This window comes from Rhinolophus hipposideros (genome assembly GCF_964194185.1).
Source record: "Rhinolophus hipposideros genome assembly, chromosome: 9".
NCBI classification, from domain to species: domain Eukaryota; kingdom Metazoa; phylum Chordata; class Mammalia; order Chiroptera; family Rhinolophidae; genus Rhinolophus; species Rhinolophus hipposideros.
In genome coordinates, this window is record NC_138055.1 from 4,395,785 (window position 1) to 4,420,025 (window position 24,241).

The 24,241-nt window shown below is 49.3% G+C and overlaps 1 protein-coding gene across 1 annotated transcript in view; it reads left to right on the plus strand.

Moving 5' to 3' along the window:
• The window catches only part of SHISAL1 (shisa like 1), a gene marked incomplete at its 3' end in the record, with an annotated part of 126,052 nt that extends 119,583 nt beyond the window's left edge, over positions 1–6,469 (plus strand). Inside the window, exon 5 of the mRNA XM_081061566.1 lies at positions 527–6,469. Coding sequence (XP_080917692.1) covers position 527 — 1 coding nt within the window. The remainder of the gene's footprint in view (positions 1–526) is intronic.
• Positions 6,470–24,241: the final 17,772 nt, after the last annotated feature.

The window sequence follows — 24,241 nt, forward strand, 5'->3', positions numbered from 1 at the left end:
GAGCGTGAAAAGGGAACAATATTAAAAATTATGTCAGAACAACAGTTGTTAACTGGGACTGTCCCAAGCCAAGACAGGTAATCAATCACCTTGGTAATTGTTGAGGTAAATGAACACTGTTGGTTTTCTGAGTTGATCTGATGTCTCACAGATTGAAAATTGTATCCTTATATCTGCATCTCTGTTCTAATAATTAGCCTATTGATTCTCTTGGATTCTCTATGTATTTCACCTGCAAATAATTGTAATTTGGGTCTTTCCATTCCACTCCTGACACTCTGCATTTTCTTGTCTTATTGCATGGGGCACGGGCGCTAGTATTATACGGTACTGTCGTGTCAACAGGATTGCTTGTCTTGCTTCCAGTCTTAAAGTCAAACAGTTCTCAATATCCGGAAGACAAAGACAAGTCATGGGCTCAGAGAAAAACTGGCTTCTCCTGGTACTGAGGCCTGAGAGAAATGCCCCCAGTGTGTCCCCATGGAGGAGACATCATGTGATATTTTGTTTCCTTCTGCTTCCCCAGAAAACCCTTTTGCCGTGCCTCAGGATGGGGGAGGTGAGACCCGAAGCACCCGGTGCAGCCTCCAAGAAGAACCACTTCCACAGAGACGCCAGGGAGAGCCGAGGTGGCTGCGGTGGTGGCAGAGGAGGAAATGTCACCTGTGCCCAAAACCCCCTTCTGAGACTTCTAAGATTAGGAGCAAACTCAGGGGCAGGGGCCAGGGGTGCAGGGGAGGGGATTCTGAGCCACCCGTCCGCAAGCAATAGTCCCATTTTGGGCTGGTGGCTTCTGAGAGGTGACACCCTTGTGGACTCGAGATGACCAACACAAAGCTGCTCTGGCCGATTCAAGCTGGCAGGAGTTAGGCCTCTGCGTCGTGTCCGATCCCTTGCCTCTGTTTCCTCCAGTAGTGGCCTGTGGGCCTATCCATGTCAGAATATTGAATGAGAGTGTGTGTGTGTGTGTGTGTGTGTGTGTGTGTGTGTGTGCACGCGCGCACGCGCATGTGTGATTTGGGTGTTCTTTTGTTTGGTTGGTTGGTTTTTATTGAGTTCCCGCAAGTTCCCTGATGGGCACATGTCATGTTGTGGGGGGGATTCCTCATCAGCACCCTGGGTTCAGCTTTTTGCTACAGCTGGCAGCTGTGAACCAGGTGGAGTTGGTGAGCCTGGGGCCCAGGCCTGCTGTGTTTCTAGGGGCGCTGGGGATTTGAAAATGCCAGGAAGGGTTTGTTCTTATGGATGTCATTCCCATAGCAACAGTAATAATAAGGGCGGTGTCTTGGGTCATCCACGGGGCGGGCAGTTGTTTGGGTGTCTGTGCCCATCCTCTCTTGCCACCTGGGTGGGGATGTGATGAACCCCCTGCAGAAACAGCTCAGAGTGGGGATAGTGCCGGGGTCACACAGTGAGGAGGACACTAGCCTCTCGGTTGACCTCAGGGGGTAGGAGCTGCCAGTATAAGCTCAAAGTACAAGCTCCCAGCAGAGTCCCGAAGCCTCTCCCAGTCACTTTCTGGTGGACGGGCCTTTCCTTCCTGGTTCTCTACCGTCACTTGCCTGGACCCTGATTCACACATCACATTCTGCTTCGGCACCTGCTGTGTGCCTGGCCCTGTGCCAGGCCGTGTAAGGATGGGAGATGAGTCAGGTAGTCCTGGCCCTGGCCCAGGGGAGCCACCATCTGGTGGGAGAGACAGACACACAGATCTCTGCCGGGCAGGGAGAAAAGCAGTATGGAAACCTAGAGGGGAAGGTTCCAGAAGCCCTTCCACTTTAAGGTGGGACTTCCACACAAACTTGGCTGCCTGTAACATTCATCCACAAAACTCACCGTGGCCACTGCCCACCCCACTGCCCTGGGACACACAAGGAAGGGTGTCACCCGGGGATGTGATCACATGTCTCGAGGGCCACACTACCAGTGTAGACACACCCACTCCACCAGTGTCAGTCATACCAAAACCTACCCCCAACTCTTAGCTCTGTGGGCCCTGCTCAATAAGTGCGTGTCCCCTCTGATCACGTATCCGCACTTCGCCAGAACAATGTTCTCACACCCAGACTCCATCAGACACAGCGGTGAGCTGGCTCACCGCTCATGGTACCGGTTTTCTTGCTAGGGAGACAGGACAGGGAAGGAGCAAATAAATAGTGAATAAGGAAGATAGAAATAGTGGTGAGCGCTCTGCCGAGAATTCAGTCACAACAATGAGTACAGGTTGTGTTGAGCTTCGGCCGTCTGGTTAAGCCCAGATCTGAATGATAAGAGCCAGCCAGGGGAAGAGGGAAAGAGCATTCCAGGCAGAGGGAACAGCTAGTGCGAAGGCCCTGAGGCAGCAACAGGTTCAGTGGTTGCAGGGACTCAGAAGAAATCCAGGGTGGCTGGGACCCAGAGGGAGGTGGGAGGGGATGAGGGTGAGAGAGTCCAGACTCTGGTTCATTGTGAGTCAGCATAAGGCCACACAGTACAACCCCCTGTCCTTTGATAAAGCAGAAAGAGCTTTCCAGGGTATAAAGTGTTTTCCACACAGACGTTCTTCATCCTCTCAACAGCCCCACAAAGAAGGGACTCTCCCCGTCTCGTGGACTAGGAAACTGAGGCTCAGATGGGTCCAGTGGCTTGCCCAAGGTCACACAGCAGGCTGTGGAAGACCCAGGCCCATAGCTTCAGTCCCATGTTCTCCAGACAGTGGTGCCAAGGCCCAGGCAGACAGCTTGGTAGAGGCAAAGCAGGAGAACTTTTGCTTGGGGTCTTGATTAGGGATGAGCCTGGCTTCCTTGCCCTCAGATGCGAGTCATGCCCGGACACGTGCCAGGCCTTGTCCATGCAGAGAATTGCCTGCCATGGAGGGTGCCCAGCAGTCGTTTAGCCCAGCTGGATCAGCCCACACCTCCATTCCATGTGAGGAGTCTCGGGATCAGGGGAACCCAACTGTGGGTGGTTGGGGAGAGGTGGGCACAAGATCCAGCTCCTGACACCCACTCTGCATTAAGAGCAGTGCGACCTCAGGTGAGTCCCGTGCCCTCTCTGCCCTCAGTTTCCCCATCGGTAAGAGGAAGGAGTCAGACCAGGCATTTAGGGGATTGCATGTCTGCCTTCCTGTGGTTATGGGTGACGCTCATGTATCTGCTCACACCGAGATGCTTCCTTTGCCGTAAAGGAGCTGGTGGCCTTGTCTCCCTGCCCCGGAGGCCCGGAGCCAATGGTCACTGCCACACAGACCAGCTAGGGCTAGGATTCACCTGATCCTCGCCTGAGATTTACGACTTGCAGGTTGCTGCTCCTGGCCCCAGCAGAGGTCTTTGTAGGAGTGACCGATAGATAACTCTCTTGGGGGTTGACTGTCTCAGCTGGGCTTGGGATGGAACTGTAGCTCAACAGACAGTACCAGGTGCAAACAGTACCAGGGCAGCCAGTGGTGCAGAGAACGCAGCACTGCTCCTTTCCCGCTGGGTGGCCTTAGGTAAATCGCTTTCCCTCTCTGAACTTCAGTTTTTCACCTGTCAGGTGTGTAGGATGGGGACTCGGGGGAGGTAACGACATTCACAGCCTCATGGAGTGGTAGAATGGGTGAGGACACTGAACGTGGTGGTGAGTGGCCCTTAGAAGGCAGGTGTGTATAATTCAGTCACTGCCCATGTCAAGGACTCCCCCAAACCCCACGGAACCCCGGACCGTCCCACCCCCATCCTCCTGTGGCGGGTGGATGTGCCAATAGGAGCGTCCCTGAGAATAAGATGCAGGGTAGTATCAAGTTCCAGTAGAGATATATAGTGTTAGTGTTTTTTAGTGACTCCCACACGTGAGTTTTTAAGCTGCCTCCGTTTACTTTTTACTGTGTGCTTCTGACTATCACCACGTAATTTGTAAAAATAACAATAAAAATATACAAAAAAGAAAAGCACGAAGACGAGGACAACAAGGAATCGGTATTCGACGCTGGCCTGTGTAACTCACTCCGTTTTTGTAGGACTTTTTTTCCCCACTGGGAACTCTGTGTTATTAACGAGCAGTTTTATGCTTTCCATCTCGTCCAAGTATGGTATAATCGTGGTGTGTTTTGGAATCTCTACTCAGAACCCATAGCTGGTAGCACCCAAGGCCTCTCGCCCTCACCTTAACCTCTGAAATCGCCCTGGAACTTGAGGAATCACGCAGACGTGCCTGGAGCCGCCGGCTGCCAGGCGAGCATTTGACACTGACCAATATGAAACAGGCCTTAATTGAAAACACGCACACATGCACACACGTGATTCTGCAGGTAGATCCGGTCTCTGTTGTTTTAGAAAAACAGCAAGTAGGCGGCTAGCTAGGGTGGGTGGCATTTCCCGTCATTATTGGAAAACCTCTTCAGGCAAATTTGGGCCCCCAAGACTGGAAAGAAGGACTGAGGGGTGTCAGGGAAAACACGGCCAGGAGGGGGGATAACAGACTTCTGCCGAGAGACGCTTCCCAGCTCACGGTCAAATCCAAAGCTCTTCCTAGGTTACTTCAGTTACAACGAGACTGTGATGGCGGCTATGCCCAGGTCCCCACACTACCAGCAGACCCTGGAGACCCCTGCCCGTGCCAGGAAGGGACCGGCCTCCTCCAGCCCACTGCCCCTGGCCCAGCTGACACCCCAGTCATCATGTCTACAAGAGGTTGTGCCGGAAAAAAGACAAGTTTCCCAGGGTCACTTCTGAAAAATTGTTATTGGTTTATTTTAATTTTTGTCAGCTTAACTAATTGGCCCCCACCAACAGGAAGAGTTATGCCATAGGTGGCCTTCAGAGTGAGTTTGCAGAGGTCTCAATAATCCAAATTGACATAACAGCCCTGACTGGAGTTATTGGGGGCATTTCTTGTCAATGTTGGGGGCCAGCCACGTCTGTGTGGGGCCTCCCTCACCTGCTATGCAAATCGGGTTGGAATGGTAGAGGCGACTCTCGGGAATTCTTGATCTTACTGCTCATCTGGCAGGCAGCAGATGGGGTCAGCCTGGTCCTCACAGACTGTTTGAAAGGTCAAAGGGGCAGCCAAGCACCTAATGAGGGTGATAACATGGCCACTGCCATCTGCAGCCCTGGAACACATCACCAGGCTGGGTGATGCCCTGTGCCCTCCAGAAAGTGAACACCGCACACCTACTAACGTCACACAAGGCTCCCAGCCCCTCCTTGTAGCACAAGGACAACACCAGATAGTAGTTCAGTGAATGTATGCAACTTTGGAGTCCAAGGCCAGAAAAAGTCCAACGATGACGCTGGGCAATCAGGTGCATTAGCAGACCCTAGAAAATCCATTTGTTCATCCATACATTCATTCACCTAGTCAACAAATATTTACCCAGCTCCGTACCCAGTGCCCATCTGGGAGCAATTCCGGCTGTAGACAGAGATGTCAGGAAACACCCCGTGTCCGAGGGAGAGGCTGGATTGTCTGGGAAATGACTGGTTGTGCCTAATAGGAATGCTTAGATTCACAAAGCAAGTAGGGAACACTTACCTATCCTGTCCACGAAAGTGACCTTGGAGGTGGCATGGTCTTCCCCTCCCACACCCCAGTTTCTAGTCCAAGACCCTGCCAGATGGTGCTAGAGAGATGCTTGGTGAGTGAATGGCTTTGACCATTAGTCACACTGTAACTAAAACTCCTATCCTCACGTCAAAGCCCTGACCCATTTGCCCTTGACAGACTGAATTTGGGACTGCTGCAGTGCCCACCTCCAAGGGGCACCATTCACAACGCTGTCACATCAATGGCAACGGGCTCATTGTTCCTATCAACTGCACCGTGAATGGTGATTCCTGGGCTTGTGCAGTGAGGGGCCCAGTTGAATTGCCCTAAAACATCCTCCAAAATCTGCAGAATCCCATCAAAGTCAGAGGAGCCCGGGGGAGGATCACCTGTGCATGTGATGGAAAGTTACAGATGGCACGGCCACCGTGGGCACCCAGTGTACCTACCACTGGAAGCAAACTGGTGACCGAGAGACTCTCTTCTTGGAACCTCACCTCAGCTTCTCGCGCAGTTTCTTCCCGTTTCTTCCCCCGTTTTCTATGTTAAAGCTAGTGGGATTCATTACAGTCAAATAACCAAACAGGCAGAGGCTGGGTCATGTGCAATAAGTAGTGGGGACTCCGAGGGTGAGGGGCTCTGTCACCCCAACAAGGCAGGAGTCTCCCAGGCCCCGTGTGTCCCCTCAGGGTCAGTGGGAGAAGGTGGGAGCTAAAGGTGGGACAGAAACGTTCTCTCCTGTAACACCCGACTTCACGTGAGCAGGCATCGGGTCTCTCTGAGAGTTGATAACCAGGAAAACCAAAAACCAATAATATTCCTAATATTAATAATAATAATATAATGTAATAATAATAATAATGTGTTTTACACTGACTGCTGTTGCACTGCTTTTGTCTTTATATACAGTCGTTTTTATAAACATGTCCTTAGGTTTTAATAAAGGAGTGTCATGTTAACTGTTCCCTGTATAAAAATTTGCTTTCGTGTTTCAAAACGTGCTCGAAGGGACCTGCACGCGTGTTGTCGGTCACTCTCGTCAGGGAGGGTGGAGGACAAGGGCCTAAGGTCTCAGCTGAGGAGCTGCCGAAGGTGGCATGAGGGGCAGCTGGTCACATGAGTCCATCCTTAAGACCTCAGGGTGTCCGGAGCCAACGGCAGAGCAAGAGGCCAGATGGGCACCACCTCCCAAGGCACAGAAAGGAGACAGAGCCACGAAGGGGAACTGGCGGCGCTAGGGGGAGAAGGGAGCAGGCGGGCAAGACCCAGACAATTACAGATGATGTCACCCTCAGTGTCCCTTGCTACTTTTTTATCTGGTGTAATCCTGCCTGAGGCTGATGCAGTGTGAGTCTATTTCAATACCTGGCTCAGAAGATAGAACCAGTGACTAAGCATCAACTCCAGCAAGTGGGTTCATAGAGAAGGACCAGACCCTCTGCACTCGGAGAGGGACACACACTTATTGGGCAAATAGGAGTTTTGTGCCTCCAATAACTGCTGCCCACAGGGGCCACTTTGGACCTGCTTTCTGCCCAGGTCTCAACGCCATTAACCAGTTGGCAGCAGTATTGCTCCAAAAGCACAGAGCATGGGTCTAGTCCAGTTCAGTTCAGTTTCAAATGCTGGTCAAAGCTCTTCTCCCACCCCGATGGTCTTGAGTCCCCTATGATCACCTAGTGGGCGAGGGCAGGGGTTGACTCTCAACACACTCTCCTCCCCCAAACCCAATCAGCTTCAGGGCGAAGGCAGAAAACAAAAAGACCAAAAAAGGACAGTGTGGGGGGCAAATTGAGTCTTCTTTGAAGAGCTCCAGGGGAGTCTTCTCGTGCCCCTACCAAACCGATGTTCACGCAACCACCTGTACATGAATGTCAATAGCAGCTTTCTGTCCCCAAACTGGAAGCGATCCAGATGTCCTCCAACTGGTAAATGGTTAAACAAACTGCCCACATTCATACCAGGGACTCCTACTCAGCCATAAAAATGAATCAACTTTTTACTGTTATGTTCAACAATCTGGTTGAAACTCCAGAGAATTACACTGCATGGAAAAAGCCAATCCCCAAAAGCTACATACTGTGTGACGTCATGTATGTAACATTCCCGAAATGACACAGTTATAGAAATGGAGGCCAAGTTAGTGATTCCAGGGATTAAGACATGGGGTCAGGAGGCGAGTGGCTCTAGCTGTAAAAGGGCCACAGGAAGGATCCTTGTGGGGACGGAAACGTTCTGTTTCGTGACAGTATCAGGGTCAACATCCTCGATGCATATTGTACTCTAGCTTCTGCAAGATGTTACCATTGGGGGAAACTGGGTGAAGGGGTCTCTCTACACTTCTTACAACTACGTGTGAATATACAATTATCTCAAAAGGAAAGGGTTGAATTTTTAAAAACAGATTAGACACGATTAAAGAAAGCATTAATGATCCTGAATACGTATCAGAAGAAGAATGAAGACCCTGTAAACAAAAGGATGAAAAGCACTTAATAGTCATGTGAAACATGTAACTGACATGTAATTGTAGTTCCAGAAGGTGAAGGGAAAGAGAATGGCGAAGAAATAATATTTGAAGAGATAAAAGGCAGAGAGATTCCTACCATTGATTATAAAGACATCAAATCACATATTCAAGAAGCCCTACGTCTTAATATAACATTTCCGTCACCACAAGGATCCCTCCTTTGCCCTCCCATCGCTACAGCCACTTGCCTCCTGCCCCCACCCCCTTTATAATCCCTGATAATCACTCATCTGTCCTCCATTTCTATAATTGTGTCATTTCAAGAATGTTATATAAATAGAATCATGTAGTATGTAACCTTTTGGGATTGAAGTAGAGCTGCTCCAAGCAAGTAGTCCTGATTCAAGCAACAAAAAACAATCTTAAAAAAGAAAATCTTAAAAGCAACTAGTAAAGGAGTGGGGGTGGGTGGAGTGTTGAAGAGAGATTACCTAGACAAACTCAAGGCTTTACAATATAAGTAATGGAAAACAGAGGACAGAAGAATATTATTTTGGATGTACTGGAAGAAAGCAACTGTCAACCTGGAATTCTACACCCAGCAAAAATATCTGTCAAGAATGAAGGCACAACTGATAGAAATACAGGACAGACAGACAAAACCACAATGGTAGTGAGAGATTTCAACACACCTCTCTATAACAGGTGGAAAATCAGACGAAAAACCAGTAAGAGTATGGTAGGCTTGAACATGATTAAGAAAACTGCCTAGTGGCTATATTTAGAACAATGCTTCCAACAAATATGAAAGACATTCTTTTTCAAGCAATACAGAATCTTTATGAAAAGTTACTGCATACTGGATAATTAAGCAAATCCCAGCCAACTTCAGAGAACATTATTTGACCAGAATGCCATTAAGATAGAAATCTATGAAGAAAAGAAAAAGATAACTAGAAAATTCCCACTTGTTTGGGAAATAAGAAATATAACTATAAATAGTCTAAGGTCAAAGAAAAAAATCATAATGGAAATTAGAAATTACTTAAGCATAAAGGACATGTATGATGCAGGTAAGTAACTTAAAGGTGAAAAGCATATATTGATAAAAAAAATCAAAAAGATCTAAATAAATGAAGAAACATATTATGTTCCTGGATTGGAAGACAACATGGTTAAGATGTCAGTTCTGCTCAAATTGATATACAAATTTAACTGACTGAAAAACTAATGAATCAGCCATATTTCTTACAAATTAAAAATAGAATAGTCAAACAAACACAGACTAAAAGAAAAAGAACAATGAAGATAAATGCAAAACTAACCAAAAAAAGGAAATAAACATAACACAGAATCAGTAAAGGCAAATGCTAGTTCTTTGAAAATTTTTAATAAAATTGACACATCTTTGGCAAAACTCATCAAGAAAAAAGAGAGAAGACACAATTCCCAGTATCAGGAATTAAAAAGAAGATACCACTACACATCCAGCAAAGATAAAAAGGATAAGAGACTGTTAAAAATTGTATCCAAATCAGTTGAAAATTTTAAAAAAACAGATAATTTTCTTTGAAAAAAATGCGAGCTTCTAAAGCTGATACTTGAACAATAGAAATCTGAAGAGACTTATAATTATTACATAAACTGAATCCGTAAACAAATCTTTCCCACTAAGAAAATTCCAGGCCCTGCAAATTCAACCAAGCACTTGAGGAAATAATGATCTTATAAAAAACTCTTCTAGAGGACAGAAAATGAATATGAAAGAGTATAAAAGGGCCTCAATTCGTTTTGTGAGGCCAGAGTAACCCCGATACCAAAACCTGACAAAGTGAGTCTCAATAATTAAGAATGATGAAAGCTTCCCAATCAAAATGTAGCAAATGGAGTCCAGCGTGAGCCCACCAGGTGTACCCCAGAAACGTCAGGTTGGTTTAACATCGCAAAAAGATAAATACAATTCACAGCAGTAGCACAGGAAAGAGAAAAACATATGATCATTTCAATACACACACAAATTCAATACCCATTCGAAGTGAAACATGCTAGGCAAGCTAGGAATACAAGCGAACTTTCTTTAAAAGAGTTAACAGATACCCACGTAAAACTCACAGAAAACAGCGTATGTGTCTTAATGCTTGAAATATTCAAAGCTTTCCTTTCTGATCAGAAACAAGCCCGTAATACCTGCTATCACCACTTCTATCCAACAGTGAAAATGAGATCTTGGCAGCACTGTAAGGCAAAGACAAGACATAAAAGGTGTAAGGATTGAAATGGAAGAAATTAAAATGTCATCTTTCAAGATAATATGATTATAAAGGTAGAAAATCCAAAATTATCTCATTTGAATTCAACTCAGTGGCTAAGCATAAAAAATATGCATCTCATTCAAGCACGATCTAATGTGGGTTGGCGAGAACCATCTTCTGTACACCGCTCACGGATCTCAGCCCCTCCATCCTGCCCACGGGCATTTCATCTTGTGGCCTCCAGAGTCGCCATGGCAAGGAAAGACAGAGTGTAAGGGAAACTCAGCAACACTTTGACCTGGAAGTAACAGGGACCACTTCCACTCACATTTCACTGGTTGGCCCTACCTAACTGCCAGGGAACTGGGCAGTGTAGTCTTCCTGTGGTCCCCAAATATTCAAGTCACTCTTTTTCCACAAGTACCGTGTTTCCCGGAAAAAAAGACTGAGTCTTATATTAATTTTTGCTCCACAAAGACATCAGCATTAGGGCTTATGTTCAGGGGATGTCATCCTGAAAAATCACACGAGGGCTTATTTTCTGGTTAGGCCTTATTTTTGGGGAAACACAGTAGAACCATCTCACACCTTCTCAAGAGAAACAATTTAACTCCTTGGGTCCCTGAATCCAGCTTGAAATCTCAGATCTTCGAGTGAGCGATCTATCCAGTGCTCTCCAGTGGGTCTGTACCTGCCTCTTGTTGGCCTGGAGATTTACAAACTGAAAGAGATATGATCTTATACAGATCCAATATTCCGTGAGGGAGCAGGGTCAGGACAACTGCAATAAACACTTCCATGTGGAAAGAGGAGGAATGGAGACAGGTAGCAGTCACCTTTCCACAGCAGTTCTGAAACCCTGCTGGGTCGACGTTGTGAAGGCCCCATATCTGGGCTGACAAACGTTTCTTGATTAGACTTCTCTGGTAGGAAGCCCCTTGTTCATTGCTCTCCCTGGCCCCTGACTATGTCATTCCGTCATCCCGTTTGGCTGCATCTGAAATGGATCTGAGAATATGCCATCCTTGAGGGCTGCGAAACTCTCAGCTGCTGTCTGCTTATGGAGACTGGGAGCCCAGAGCTTGTTTTAAGTCACAAACAACCAGAGCCTTATTGTAGCCCAAGCGTTGGCTTTCTTTTATAATACAATTTCCTTAAAAAACTTAATAAACTTATGATTTATTTGTTTCCAGTGAGTTCCATGCTTCATACCTCCATTCAAAAGTTCTTTCTGAGATCTAGAACTCAACTTCACTTAGTTGCCTTTTTGGCTCTAGGTCTCACAATATAAATACTCTCAATGTAAAGAAACATCCCTAACCAAGACCAGACACCCAGTGGCTAGAGAAGAAATGATAAACATTAGGAAATATTACAATTCATTGTTGTATGACAAAAGGTAACACAAATGTGAACAAGAGATTTAAACACAGAGAACACATACGAGTATAAGGCTTATGTTTAATTTACAGAGAGCATGTGCAAATTGACAGAAAAAATAAACAAACCAATCTCTAGAAAAAGAAAAAAGAACATGAAAAGACAATTCGCAGGATGAATCTAAAGGACAACAAAAATGAAAAGATTCAAACACACTGGTACCGTGTTTCCCTGAAAAGAAGACCCGGCCGGACCATCAGCTCTAATGCGTCTTTAGGAGCAAAAATTAATATAAGACACAGTCTTATTTTACTATAATATAATACCGGGTCTTATGTTAATTTTTGCTCCAAAAGATGCATTGGAGCTGATGGTCCGGCTAGGTCTTATTTTCAGGGAAACACAGTATGCGGGGAAATAATGAAATAATGAAATAATGAGATACCACTTTGCACCTATCAGACTGGCACAAAATAAATTATAAATCTCTCATTAGCAGCTGTATGAGAAAAGAGTACTCTTACGCACTGCTGCTAGAAATGAGAATTATTATAACCTTTGTGGAAAGCAATCTGAAAGTATCTATTAAAACAGAAAATAGTAACACACTTTGACCCAGAGTGGATGGAATGGAATCCCATGTTGGGATGGAAACCAAATGATGCTTATCAAGGTGTGTCAGACTCCGTGGGGTGCTAGTAAATGGTAAACAACCAGCTCTCTAGGGAAAAAAAAATGTATGCGTAGGTGTACATACCATTTTATAAAAACCGTGTTAACAAAGGATATGTGGCAAAATTGACAAATAATAATAAACTGTATAATACTCTTCCTTGTAAATTGTACATAGTCAACTGATTCTCACAGAATGCTTGTGCTGATTTTTGCCCCAAATCAACTGCAGCCAACCCACTTGCAACCAATGAACAAGTAAGCGTAGGTCCAAGATGAGCATTCATTGACAGTTTCGTTTTTGTTCAAGTGTACGATGAAAGTGAATCAAAGAAGACGTGTGGAAACGTCACTCATCCATCAGTGGCATGACTGCCCTCTTTGTTGGATTAAATAACGAACCTGCGTGAAGGGTGCCTCAACTTTTTTGTGCTGGTCACCAAATGCTATAGCTACAGACATGACCCACTTTTAAGCTGAATTTGCAGTATTAATGTTAATGTCTCTCAAGTCTAGACAACCAACAAACCATCAATCAAGTCCTGATTTGGCATGTGTGCCCGCTCCGTGGTGCGTGCTCTTTCACCAAGGCCACCTTTGAACTGCCCATGTGACAGGTCTAATCGCAGACTTGGGAAGCGCTGCCAGAGACACGCTGTTATACAACATTATAGAGTACTTAGTGGCCCTGTTTTTAATAGCATGTATTTAATTATAAGTTTACAGAATTTAATTTTTCACTGGCTGCATTTAATAACTGGCTCACAAAATTCCAGAAAAATTAACAACAGGCTGTCACGAGCCAGTGTGTGCTGGCCTCCAGCACACCCCTGGGAAAGTTGACTAATGTGGAACGGTCACACTGTGGAAATTTATGCAACTATTCAAAAGAATGAATTGGAGCTCTACAGGGGATTTGGAGGGATTGCAGAATCAGAAAAGCAAAATACAGACAAGAGAGTATAGTACTGATTGCATTTTTGTAACATAACAACTCTCCCCAACAAAACCTCTATATATGTGTCTGTATATATACAATGATCAGTGATACATGAGTGTTCAGAAGAATAAGGCAAATTGGGGACGTAAGGTGGCACGTGTGGGAAGGGGAAAAGGGAGCCAAGGAAAACAGGAAAACACAACGACACAAAGACCGGCAATAGAACAAACTGTGCGTATGTTAACACACTTGGTCATTCACGGGTAAGATATGCGCGTCCTTGTATGGCTTCAGGTCATTAAAATACTTTTTTAAAGCAAGTCCTCGGTTGGACAGTTGCTTAGGTTATCTATGGTTGCATAACAAAGCACCTCAAAACTTAGTAGCTTAAAAGACCCACAACCATTTGCCATGACAACTCTGTGGATTGAGCATGTGGGTTTCCCACTCACGTGGTGGTGGCTGGGGCGCTGAGATGGCAGGAGGGTTCAGCATGACCTTCCTCGCATGGCTGAAGGTGGATGCTGGTCAGCTGGGGCTCTTTGGTGGGGAACCTCCGTTCTCCTCCGTGTGAGCCTCTCCGCCTGGTTTCTTGGGCTGCCTCACAGCATGGCGACTGGAGTGAGTGAGGGGTGAGCGAAGGAAGAGATGTTAGAGAGGGTACAGGAGCCAAATTATACGAGGCTTGGAGACCCCTGTAAAGACTGGCTGGCTGGTATTTCGAGTGAAAAGTGGGAGCATTTGCAAGAGTTTGAGGAGAGGCGTGGCGTGCTACAGCTGACTGTTTTTAAGGCTTATTCTGTCGGCTGTGCTGAGAGCAGACTATAGGGGGCAAGGATGACGTGGCCGGAACCCAGATGGGAGCGGGAGGTGATGAGATGTGGTCAGATTCTGGATGCATTCGGGAGGCAGAGCCAACATGAATTTCTGACCGATCAGATGGGGGAGTGAGAGAAACAGAGTCACCACAGGCAAACGCAAGGCTCGCGGCCTGAGCCGCTGAATGACTGAGAGATGGGGCTGCCGGCAGCCGAGACGGGGAGGCTGGGAAGAGGTCAGGATTCAGGGTTAGATGTGCTGGGCTTGGGAACAGGTGGCTTTGACATCCAAGCAGCACTGTCACGTTTCACAGTTGGAAACAGAGTTGGAGGTCAAGACAGAGGTCCAGGCTAGAGGTCTAACTTGGGCATCGCTGGCAAATCAATGGTATTGAAAGCCACAAGCCAGGATCACTAAGGGACAGAGTGGTTCATACAAAGAGACACAGTCCAAGGACTGCGGTTGGGGACATTCTAACGTGTCAAGGTCACGGAGACAGGAAGAATCGGCAAGGGAGTCAGAAGGGACTGGCAGAAAGTACGCCAGGGTCTTGGTGAGGGGAGGGCAGCCAGGGGGAGAGAGGGACCCCTCCACAGAGTCAGATAAACCCAAATCTTTTAGAGTTCTGACAACTAAACTGACAGCTGGGTCAGAAAGGCACTGTTCCTTGCCTCCGTGCCGGGTCAGAAAGCTGAGGGCTGGCTGACAGTGGATTTCGGGTTGGGGGGAGAGGGTCTGACTTTATTCAGAGCAGTTTCAGGGAATATGTGGGACAAAAAGCTTGCTTGGGGTGTCGGGGCAAATTCAAGAAAGATGGGGGGGGGTAGTTTGCTCTTCCAAGGAGCTTTGATATCAAGAGGGGAAAGGAGACGGAAGAAGCTTGTATGAAGAGGGGAGGTCTAGCTACATGCGTGCGTGCTGGTGCTAAGAGCTGATGATGGGAAGTTCAGCTGAGCACATATCCTGAGCCTGGCCCTGGGGGGCGGGCCCAGCGCACAACAGGAAACAAAACAGACTTGACCTGCCCCAGGTATCCTCAGCTTTGATGGGTCTTTCTAGCCAGAGGGCATTGCACCCACCCTGGCCTGGCTCTACCCTGCACACCCCATGCCGACTCCTGGAGGAGGGTGAGCCCCTAAACTGCACAGGCTCAGCACTCAGACGAGTTCTTGTCTGGAGCAGCATGCATCCTTCAAAAAGAACAGCCTGACTGCTGTCGGACGCACCACCTTCCCATTAATCGCCTCAGAAAACAACCGAGAGCAGCTGGCAAACAGTCAAGCCAAATCCCAGTGGGGGAAGCAGCAAGACGTAACATGAACGAGGATTCTGCAGCCTGAGCCCAAGAGGGAGGGCCAGACAAGCTCCCGTTAGGAAAGTCTATTTGTGGCTCTCCAGTCTAATTTCTGAATATGACAATGAATAAATATTGGTCTTTCCTTCTGCAGCCTTTTCCATCTGGGTGGTTCAACAAAGTAGATGCTGTCACTTCTTGTTTTCTAGAACTGGGGAGAGACAGGGGTCCAGAAAGGGAAAAGGTGTTCACCTGGCATCTCACAGAAAGACGGTAGCAGGACATTCAGGGGAGCATGGGAAGGTCAGAGCCTCTTGGAGGGGAGCTGGCGTTGCCTAAGCTTGAGCTCTACCGCCTGCTTTTGTCCCTCCAATGTACTCTGACAAGAGCTCATCCAACTACTACTTGAATGCCACCAATGATGGGAAGCTCACTACCGCCAAGTGGTTCATTCCATTGTTAGATGGTTCAGAATGTCAGAAAGTTCTTTCCTTTGCAAAACTTCTTTTTTGAATTCTTACATTATACTGTTCTAGACATAGGAAGCAGTGAATAAGACTTCCAGGGTCCCTGCCCTCAGTGGAGAAACAAATAGGAACCCAAACAGATGGCAAAGAGAAGGGAGGGAGGAGATTCCAGCTAGTGCCCTGACAACTAAGCTGACAACTGGGTCAGGAAGGCACTGTGCATGGGACATTAGCAAGGACGGCATTCTGGACACATAGCATGGGGACCCGGCTGGCCTCTGAGGATCGGGGACCATCCGAGGTGGGAAGACAGCTTCCATATACTCTTCCAGGAGCAGAAACTGGACTGGGCGACTGGGTATTTGGCAGCAGGGCACTACGTCTCCTCTCCGAGCCCTGGGGGGCAGGGGCTGTCTGGGTGTGTGCTGCCCCTTCCTGACTAGGCCTCTGTGGGATCTGGAGGAGCCTGTGCTCTGAGCAGTGCTGGGGGGCCCGCAAGGCTCTTGAGGCCACAGCGAAGTCGGGGTGGAGGACCTATGGGGTCTCCCCCAGCCCAGAGGACCCCCGTCCTGCCGGCCTTGGGCCTCCCAGGCTTAGTATGTTTATTGGACTGTGCTCGGCTCCTGTGGGCTCTGAGCCCAAATCCAGCTTCTCCCGCTTCGCCCTGGCTCAGCCCCGCTCTCCAGGGCCCACATGCCTGCTCCTCTTACCTGGGGACAGCCCCACAGGGACCTAAAGAAGGCTGATCCCATCCCTCCTGGCCCTTCTCCAAGATTACAGTAGGCTGAAGAGAGTCCCCAAAACAATATGTCCGTGTCCTAACTCCCAAGACCTGTGACTTTGGACATAGGGTCTTTGTAGATGTAGTTAAGATGTGGTCATTCTGGATTTAGGGTGGGCCCGCAGTCAGATGACCAGCATCCTGATAAGACAGACAAGAGGGAGGTTTGCGACACAAACACAGAAGAGACCCTGAGGGAAGCCTGTGTGAGGATGGGCTGCGGGAACCACCAGAGGCTGAGAAACGGCCCGGGGCAGGTCCCTCAGAAGGACCCAGCCCACTGACACCTTGACCTTGGACTCTGGCCTCCCGACTGTGAGACAATACGTTTCTGTTGTGTTAAGTCTCCCAGTGTGTGGTGATTTGTTACAGCAACCCAGGAAACTCCTGCAAAGACTGACAACCCTTTGGGTGACGAGTGCCCAGGAAGACTAGTAGAATGAGTGAATGAGGGCAGAGTTAAGCAGCGCTCACCTGGTGCCTTCTCTTTCTGTTAACACTAGAAGGTCACCTCCATTCTTAACATCTGGTTCTCGCTCCCAGCTAAAGCCCTGCGCCACTTGGGGCTATTACATTTGAGTCCCCTGACTTGGTCATGTTGTGGCTGTGTGGCCCAGAGCAAGTTATCAACCTCTCTGGGCTCCTGCCAAATGAGTATTTGAGGATTCCCATCTCAGGTTATCTTGAGGATTTGAAATAGTATTTGCAAAGCACACTGCTAGGAGCTGGCACTTAGTAGGTGCCATTAAGTACAAATCTCGATGTGACTTCAGTCACAACAGCAAGTTGCGATTAGGATATTTTTGCCTGAAGCTGGTGATTTTTTATATGTAATTTTACTCTTATCAATAGAGGCAGCTTATAAAATGTGTAGCTAAGTGTGTTGAAAGGATTTTACACTTGTGTAAGAATTTTCCTAAAAACACCTTCACAAATCAAGGGGGGATGTCCTTTGTCAGACCCCACATCCTGTAGTGGAGATGGAGGAACCGGTCACTGCTGCCCCTGTCCGGCGGGATGGGATGCAGCCCCCGGCCCTGTGCCCGCACACCGGCCAGGGCTGCTGTGCCTGGAGGATAAATAGCCCAGAAGACCTCCGAGCCAGCATCTGGCCATCTTTCTTTCCAGCTCCCTGGGACCTGCCAAGTTGGCCCAGAAGTAGCCGTGCCAAAAAGAAAGCTGCGTTTAAAATATTTTCTGTCTTCACTCAAGAGAGGATCTGGGTCATCCGCTCGTCAGGGAACAGCCTGACACAGGCCAGCTGTCCACGGGGCCTGCCTGAGGCTCCTTCCCCGGCTGGGCTCACCAGCTTGGTCCATCTTGGACTGGAACACTCCTCCGGTCCCATTTACTCTCTGTGTCCTCGTCTCCTCAGGTCCCGGGCTCTGGTCTCACATAAGCAATGCCTGCTCCTTTCATCTCAAATTCACCATTGCCAAGTCTACCAGCAGCGAAGTGTGACTGTGACAGCCAGAGAGCCCCATGGATCTTGCCATGTGCCTTCCAGCCTGAGTCACCAAAGGCCACTAGCTTCTTCTTGGGACACTCGGAGCCTGGCTCGTCTGTCATGAGAAGCTCGAGGCAGACAGAGTGGCCACGGGTACTCAGTCTATCATCAGTGCCAACCTGAGTACAGACCAGACGGGTGAGAGGGACGCCTCCTGGTGATTCCCTGCTTCCTTCCCCCAAGGTCACGGGCAGATAAAGGGCAAAGGAGAGATTTGAACCCAGATGTCCCGTCTTTAAAGCCAGTTCCTACTTTGCTAGAGGGTGGTTTCGGTGGGTGAATGATGAACTTGATTAGCTGTGTCGCCCCAGGTTGGGGGAAGGGAAGGAAGGGAGTCTGAGCAGAAGAGGGAGTCCAGGGGCTCCACTGGGAAGAAGTTGCAGAGCGTCCTAGCCTGAGGTCCTGAGATTCAGCGTTTCTGGCTCATCCCTGTTTTAGCAGCACTGGGTCCAGGTGTTTCGGGGCCCAAAGCTTCTACAGCTTCTACACCGGGTCTGGGCACTGGGCACTCAGTGGGCAGCAGACCCATTCATGTACACGGCACTCAGAGCAGGGCTCCAGCCGAGTCAGCAGGGGTCAAGGCACAGAGAGGTCACATGCAGTGTGGTTTCAAGCCAAAGCTAGAAATGACCACTGTAGCCCAGAGATGGCAGGACAAAACCAGAGATGACTCAGGGGAACCTAGAATATGCAACTAGGAAAGAAAGCCCAGCCGGATCTGAGGTTGTTTTCTCCTCTTCATGCTGCCTGGCCGTGGCCATCCAAGGCCCCAGAAGGGATCAATCGGGGCCCCTATCTCTGTGTCTCTTTTTCACCGGCTTCCTGTCCTGGGCCAACCAGTCACTGCTCAGCACCACATCGGCCGCGTTTTCTCAGAAAAGACCGATATTTCTCTACTGAACTGGAAGATGAACAAGGAGGGGCTATGGGTTTCTATTTCTTTGTGGTCTGGAACTATGGCTGCATGTTAGAATCACCTGCACGGATATATAGCCCTCCCAGTGTCCAAACCATGCCTGGGCCAGGGACTGAGAATACCCACAGGTGGGACGTGCGACCAGGTGAGTCCTCACCTGGAGCTTGTTAGCGACTCGGTGTCTGACACCCAAGTGAGAGCAGCAAAAACAGTGTGCCTGGTACGTAGCGTGCACCCCAGGGGCTCTGGCTCTGTCCCTTGGTCACCGACCCGTGTACTGACTGTCCCCATGAGCCCCGAGTGGAAGGTGCACATCAGCTGGTGGGCCCTGCCTGACCACCAGAGCCCAGATTTCGATGACCAGGACAGACAAGACAGCGCATAGGGCCCTGGGTCCAGGGTGGTCTAAGCAAGGCACCTGGCCCAGGCTGCTATTCCCAGCCCCTCAGGAATGCCCCTTTGCCACCTTCCGTGGGATGCGGCAACCCCATGCAGACTCCCCGAAAGGTGGGGGTGCTCCCTCAGTCACACACCTCTAAAGCAGCACATGCCATCTGTGCCCGGCCTTATCCATTAGAAAGCTCTTCCTGATACTGATAGGGAATCTGCCTCCTGGGCCCTGGCCAGTGACAGCCGGGGGCCTCTGCCTCCCACAGGTAGGCTTGGGGGGTCTCGTCTCCGTCTCAGGCTGTGGGGGCCTCTGCATCTGTTTCTTGCTTCCCTCCTCCTGGGACCGCAGGCCAATTCCTCCCCTTGGCCTGCTGTGTCCCCCAGAACAGCTGGGACCAGGTGTTCGAGATCGACTCTCCCCAGCATACCCCACACCAGTTTCATGTTTGAGAAGCCGTTTGTAGGTGGCATATACTGACGTGACTGGGAAAAACCCCCGATGGGTAACTGCTGCCCCTCCCCCACTGTCAGGCTGGATCAGGGACCAGGGCTAGGAGACAAGACTGGGAGCGGGTGTTGCGTGGCCTTGACCAGGAGTAGAGAGTGGAGGAGAATGGGTGGGGGAGCAGATACCTACACCCACATGGAGACTTGGGGACGGGAATGCTGGAGAGAGAATTTCAAAGATGCTTTGCTGCTTATCAAAAATCTACAACGTGCAACCAGAGAAGGACTTCCGTTTTCCACTCTATGGCAGATTATTCACTAAGCAATAGTCCCACAGCAAAGCAACGAAAAAACAACATATGTGTATGTGTACATGAACGTGTTGTTATGTATACATATATACATATATAATACGTGTATTAAAATGCATCACACTGAGCAAGCAGAAACAAGGAAAATCCAGGGAACCGGGAGTGAAATTGCCAGTCCGCAGAGGGAAGCAGTTGCTAAAGCTGGTCACCTGCTCGTCCTTTGCCACGACCACACACTGCTCTGGGTGGGAAAAACACCCTGGGCCCACCAACATGAGAGGCAGATAGGGAACCCACGTGCAGCTGGGCTCCATAAAAGGGCTGTGCTTTCACTGTGGGAATAAGTTGGTGGGTAGCAGGCGCCTGAAGACGGAAAGCAAGGACACTTGCCTAATATCAATCCTGGCACTAGGAGAAAAGAAAAAAAATCTCCTCAAAGTCATAACCACAAACCAGCCCTAATGTGGGTTCTACACTAGCTGTGTGGACCACACGTCTTAGACTAGACCCTGAATTTAAAGGGAGCTGACTCGGAGTGACCCTTGCCATCCGGCGGAAGCAGATGTCAATTATCTCTGGAGGTGCGCATTTTCAACGTCGATCTCGGACAAGTCCCAGTGGGTAAGTAGAAGGACCACGGGTGGAGACACACATGGAAAAACACCGTGAACAAGAGTCAGGCCAAACAGGCAGCGGGAATGGACCACAGGTGGGTTTCAGGCATCAGATCGTCAGGTGCAGAACATAAAACAAAGACGCCGAATGTACAGAAAGAATTAAAAGAAGGCATCAAAAAACGGGAATAAGGAACAAGCCCCTATAAAATGGCTTGAGAAAATGTGAAAAGGAAACAAATGAAACTTCTAGAAACGAACAAAGAAAAGCCATAGGATTGAAATAAACCAAACGGATTAAACGGCAGAATCCAAGCAGCTGTTGAGTCAAGATGCCACCAGCTGCTGCAACAAACACCAAAAGGTCGAAGTTCAAACCTTTCTTACTCATGTAAGGTTCAAAGCAGGTGTCGCTGACGGGCGGCTGCTCCCCACGCAGGGTGATTCCATCAGTGGCTGCGCCAGGTTCGGCACATGGCTTCCAAGTCCAATTTGTCTGCATCACCGGGTCCTCCCTGCACATCAAGGAGCATCGAGGGGCTTGCAGGGGACCAGGTGTGGGGACCAGGCCCGGCAACGTTGCTTCCCAGTTGATTCACATTTCATTGACTAGGGGTCAGTGACGAGGCCACGCCCAATTACAAGGGAGACTGAGAAATGTAGTCGAGCTGCATGACCAGCATGGGAAGGAAATGGGTTGATGAGCTGAGTGGCCAGGCCCTCTGGGCCACAGCCGCTGAAGAAAGTTGAGTGTCCAGTAAACGTTAGCCATGGCTACAGTGTAGCTGATAGCATAACAATAGCTAACTTCAAACCTTATGACTCCCACCCTGGGGATTAAGCGGAACAGGGAGCATCATTCCATTTTATCAGTAAGGAAACTTGTGCTCACAGAAGGGAACTGCGTGCCTAAGACGACACAGCTGTGAAGGGGCTCGGTGGGATTGTAGCCCAGGACTTCCCGGGACGTCACACTGCTGCCTCTGGCTGTAGATGACAAGGGAAAGGGGGAGATCCTGAAACCAGGGTCCCCCATGTGCCCCTGTGTTTTCAACTGAGCTGGTGAACCCACAGGCCTAGCTCGGGAGCCAAGGGAAGCGGCCAGAGGTCAGAGCAGTGAATGTAGAGTTGAGCTCAGCTTTAATGCTTGTAGCTGGGCGGGCTCAAGCCAACACAGCAGGTCTGAATCTGCCTCAGACTGGGAGAGCTCAGCGGTCACTGCCAGCAAACATTTACCCAGGGCTTCCAACGTTCCGGGTAGTGTTGTGAGTTCCACAAGCAGAGCTCACCTGATAAGGTTCACCTGATAAGCTAGCTCCTTAGTGCCTGCCCTGAGCTTCCCCTGCTGGGCGTGCAGCTAGACTACATTGCCCAGCCTCTCTTGCAATTTGACTGTGTGCCAGGGCCCTCATGTCACATCATGACATTTCTTTTTCAATTCTTTGGGGGGGAGGGGAATATTGGGGAACAGTGTGTTTCTCCAGGCCCCATCAGCTCCAAGTCTTCCTTCAGTCTAGTTGTGGAGGGCGCAGCTCAGCCCCAAGTCCAGTCGCTGTTTTCAATCTTTAGTTGCAGGGGGCCCACCCCACCATCCCATGTGGGAATCGAACCGGCAACCTTGTTGTTGAGAGCTCATGCTCCAACCAACTGAGCTATCTAGCCGCCCCTCCGGCAGCTCAGCGGCAGCTTGTTGTCTTCAATCTAGTTGTGGAGGGCGCAGCTCACTGTCCCATGTGGGAATCAAACCTACTGAGCCATCTGGCCGCCCCTAGGCTTTTAATTCTGTTTTAGTAGGTGTAGTGGTGATGGTGATGGTGGGGATGGTGATGGTGATGGTGGTGACGGTGGTGACGGTGGTGGTGATGGTGATGGTGGTGATGGTGATGGTGGTGACGGTGGTGACGGTGGTGGTGATGGTGATGGTGATGGTGGTGATGGTGGTGACGGTGGTGACGGTGGTGGTGATGGTGATGGTGGTGATGGTGATGGTGGTGATGGTGGTGATGGTGATGGTGATGATGGTGGTGACGGTGGTGACGGTGGTGGTGATGGTGATGGTGGTGATGGTGGTGATGGTGATGGTGGTGGTGGTGGTGATGGTGATGGTGATGGTGATGGTGGTGATGGTGATGGTGGTTATGGTGATGTCTAACATTATTGAACGCTAAATGCCCATCAATGTTTCAAGCTCTTTATAGATTCTGTTCTTTAATTTTCATAATAACCCCACAAAGAGTCGATTCCTTCTTACTGCCATTTGACAGTGAAGGAAACTGAGGCTTAGGCAGGCGAGTGATTCACCCAGCATCACAGAGCAAATAGAAGATGCACCCAGGATTCATGCTCCAGAGTCTGACTCGAGCACTACACCACCGTGTGTCTTCCACCACAGGCCACAGCCTCCACCTCAGCTGCCTCTATGGCCTCGTCTCAAGCCCAGGGCCTGTACACAGTGGGTGTTCAGGGAAGGTTTGTGAGTAATGGCTTGTGCACGAGGATTTGTATGGATATAAAAGCCCACCGGTGCACGGATGCAGCACGTTTATGGGCAATAAGCATACCAATTGATTTGAAACGAACATAGATTTAAAACGCAATTGTTGGCCCACCCAGGTCCTTTGGCCGGCTCTTCCTGGAAGAATCATTTCTGGGACCTCCCCACTATCTGTTTTCCAACCAGCCAGGCCTCCCAGAGTCTGCTGCCCCAGCTCAGCCCAGGCCCCCGTGGACCAAGGGGCCCCGGCTGCTCCCTGGGTCAAATCCCCATTGGTTGAGGACCCTGTGAGCTCTGAGGTAAGAAAGGCCTGTGAGGCCCTCTGCCTGGCTGCCCAGATCATATAAGGAAGGAGACCCATGGGGGCAGGGACTGGGGTAGGAGCGGTGGCAGTTTTGATCTGCTGCCAAAAGAGAGAGGAGGAGGAACACACTTTTCTCCAGACAAGCTGTTCGCTTACCAGCTGACTTTGGTAAAAGAAAAAAATATTCCTAGTGCCATCTGTTCCCAGAGTGGGGCTGGTGTGGGGCCTGGGGCTTCCCGCAGCTCAGGCAGCCAGACCCAGTTTCAGAATCCAAGACAGCTGCCCCCTGGATTATTTTGGGAAGCGGCTCAACTCCGAGGCACCCCGGCCTTCGAGGCATTTCCCATCACTCCAAAGCTGTTTGCACACCCAACCCAAGCCTGCCAGCTCCTTCCCAGGCCCTGGACAGCTTCCACTGACGCCCACTATAAATATCCTGCTTCTAACTTCTGCTGCAACTTTAACTGGAGTCAGATTTCTTGGGATGGAGGAGAAGGAGAGCGAGCACTGAATGGAGGGAGCAGCTCCCTCTCCCCTCCTTGCCAGTCTCCTTCCTGGGAACCACTCCCTGCACCCACCCACAAGCACCGGGATCCCCAGGCGTCCACCCTGTCCCAGGGCTCACCCGTCCTCCATTCTCTCCGCAAGGATGTCCCCACTCCTTTTGTGAGTGACAAG